The sequence below is a fragment of the Rhea americana genome, unplaced genomic scaffold (assembly GCF_003343005.1).
Source record: "Rhea americana isolate MKP2758 unplaced genomic scaffold, rheAme1 scaffold_136, whole genome shotgun sequence".
NCBI lineage: Eukaryota > Metazoa > Chordata > Aves > Rheiformes > Rheidae > Rhea > Rhea americana.
The window spans coordinates 2525212-2526973 of record NW_028185439.1 but is presented as its reverse complement, the minus strand read 5'-3'; the positions used below and the strand labels follow the sequence as shown (position 1 = coordinate 2526973).

Below are 1762 nucleotides of genomic sequence, written 5' to 3'. Positions count from 1 at the left end.
GCCCCGCGCCGCCGTCTCCCCGCAGAACGGCGCCGTCCCCGGCGAGCGCAGCAAGCGGGACGAGAACGTCAAGCGCGGCAACTGGGGCAACCAGATCGAGTTCGTGCTGACCAGCGTGGGCTACGCCGTGGGGCTGGGCAACGTCTGGCGCTTCCCGTACCTCTGCTACCGCAATGGCGGAGGTGGGTGCCGCGGGGCCGGGGCGCCGGGCCGGGCCGGGCCGGGCCGGGGGCCGCTGCCTGCTCTCACCGCGCGCTTCCCGCCCGCCAGGTGCCTTCATGTTCCCCTACTTCATCATGCTGGTGTTTTGCGGCATCCCCCTCTTCTTCATGGAGCTCTCCTTCGGGCAGTTTGCCAGCCAGGGCTGCCTCGGCGTCTGGAGGGTCAGCCCCATGTTCAAAGGTAAGGGGCTGCCCCCCTTCCTCGCCTCCCGCCGGCATGGGGCACCCGTGCCCCCCCGGCACGCGTGGGGCCCCCCATGCGCCTGGCGTGCGGCCCTGGCACACGCACGTCCCCCCCCACGCTGTACGCAGCCGTGCACACGCAGCCACCGCGCAGGCCCGCGCTGCGGCACACATCGCACCGGCCCACTGCACACACGCGTGCACACACACACACACACCCTAGCGCACACACAGTCGTGCACACCCAGCTTCCCCAGGCATCCCCAGCATCTGTTACACACGCATCCCTGCGCACACATCACCACACACGCTCCCTGCGTTCATGCACATGCCGCCACACGCATTGCACAGGTCCCTCACGCGTGCACGCACACACACACACACACACACACAGCTCCCCCTGCACCTATTGCGCATGCATCCCTGCACGCGCTGCACGTGCCGCTGCTGATCACCCCCGCAGACGCGGCCCCAAAGAGGTTGCGGTGCTGACGTCCCCCTCGCCTGGGGTCACTGTCACGCAGCCCTCCTCCGGCCCCCGCACCCCTTCCTCSGTGGGCGCCGAGCGCAGGCGCAGAGCCCCTTCTGCTCGGCGCGCTCCCACGCCGCGCGTGCCCCCGGCGTGCGTGGGCACGCTGCCTGCTGCACCTGCCGCCGCGGGGGACAGCCCCCCGGCACAGCCGAGCGCACGCAGCCCGTGCACACGCGTCTGCACGCTCGGCGCAGATCCCCGCGCTCGCGCGCTTGTGTGCCCTCTGTCACCCGGCTGCCGCAGCCCCGGCATCACCGTGGTGGTGCAAGGGGAGGCCCCAGCCCAGCGGCTCTCCAGGCGCACGGGCCCAAGGGCTTGTTGCAGCCCCACTTGCCCTGGACACGCTGCCCCGCTGCCTCGTGTCCCTCAGCGACACCGGCTCCCGCTCGGAGCTACGAGAGAGCCGCCCGCGCCTGCGTGGCAGCGGGGCTGAGCGCCCGCCCCGAGCGCAGCGCGCCCCTCCAGCTGGCGCCGGGCAGCGGGGTGCTCGGTGGCGGTCTGAGCTGGGGCCGGAGCACCGCACGCTGCCCCTCGCCCCGCCGGCCCCCGCGCCGCACCGCGCTGCTCACCCTCCCCGGTGCTGTTCCCAGGCGTGGGCTACGGGATGATGGTGGTGTCCACCTACATCGGGATCTACTACAACGTGGTGATCTGTATTGCCTTCTACTACTTCTTTGTGTCCATGACGCGCGTGCTGCCCTGGACGTACTGCAGCAACCCCTGGAACACGCCGGACTGCGCGGGGGTCCTGGACGGCAACGTCAGCGGCGGCGCCGCCCTCAACCTCACCCGCCTGCTCAACACCACGCAGAAGCGCACCAGCCCC

At 71.6% G+C, this 1762-nt stretch overlaps 1 protein-coding gene across 1 annotated transcript in view; it reads left to right on the top strand.

Moving 5' to 3' along the window:
* The window catches only part of SLC6A9 (solute carrier family 6 member 9), a 15226-nt gene that overhangs the window by 8327 nt on the left and 5137 nt on the right, over window positions 1–1762 (top strand). Inside the window, exons 2-4 of the mRNA XM_085298229.1 lie at window positions 26–182; window positions 271–402; window positions 1527–1762. The exon at window positions 1527–1762 is cut by the window's right edge and continues 13 nt beyond it. Coding sequence (XP_085154355.1) covers window positions 26–182; window positions 271–402; window positions 1527–1762 — 525 coding nt within the window. The remainder of the gene's footprint in view (window positions 1–25; window positions 183–270; window positions 403–1526) is intronic.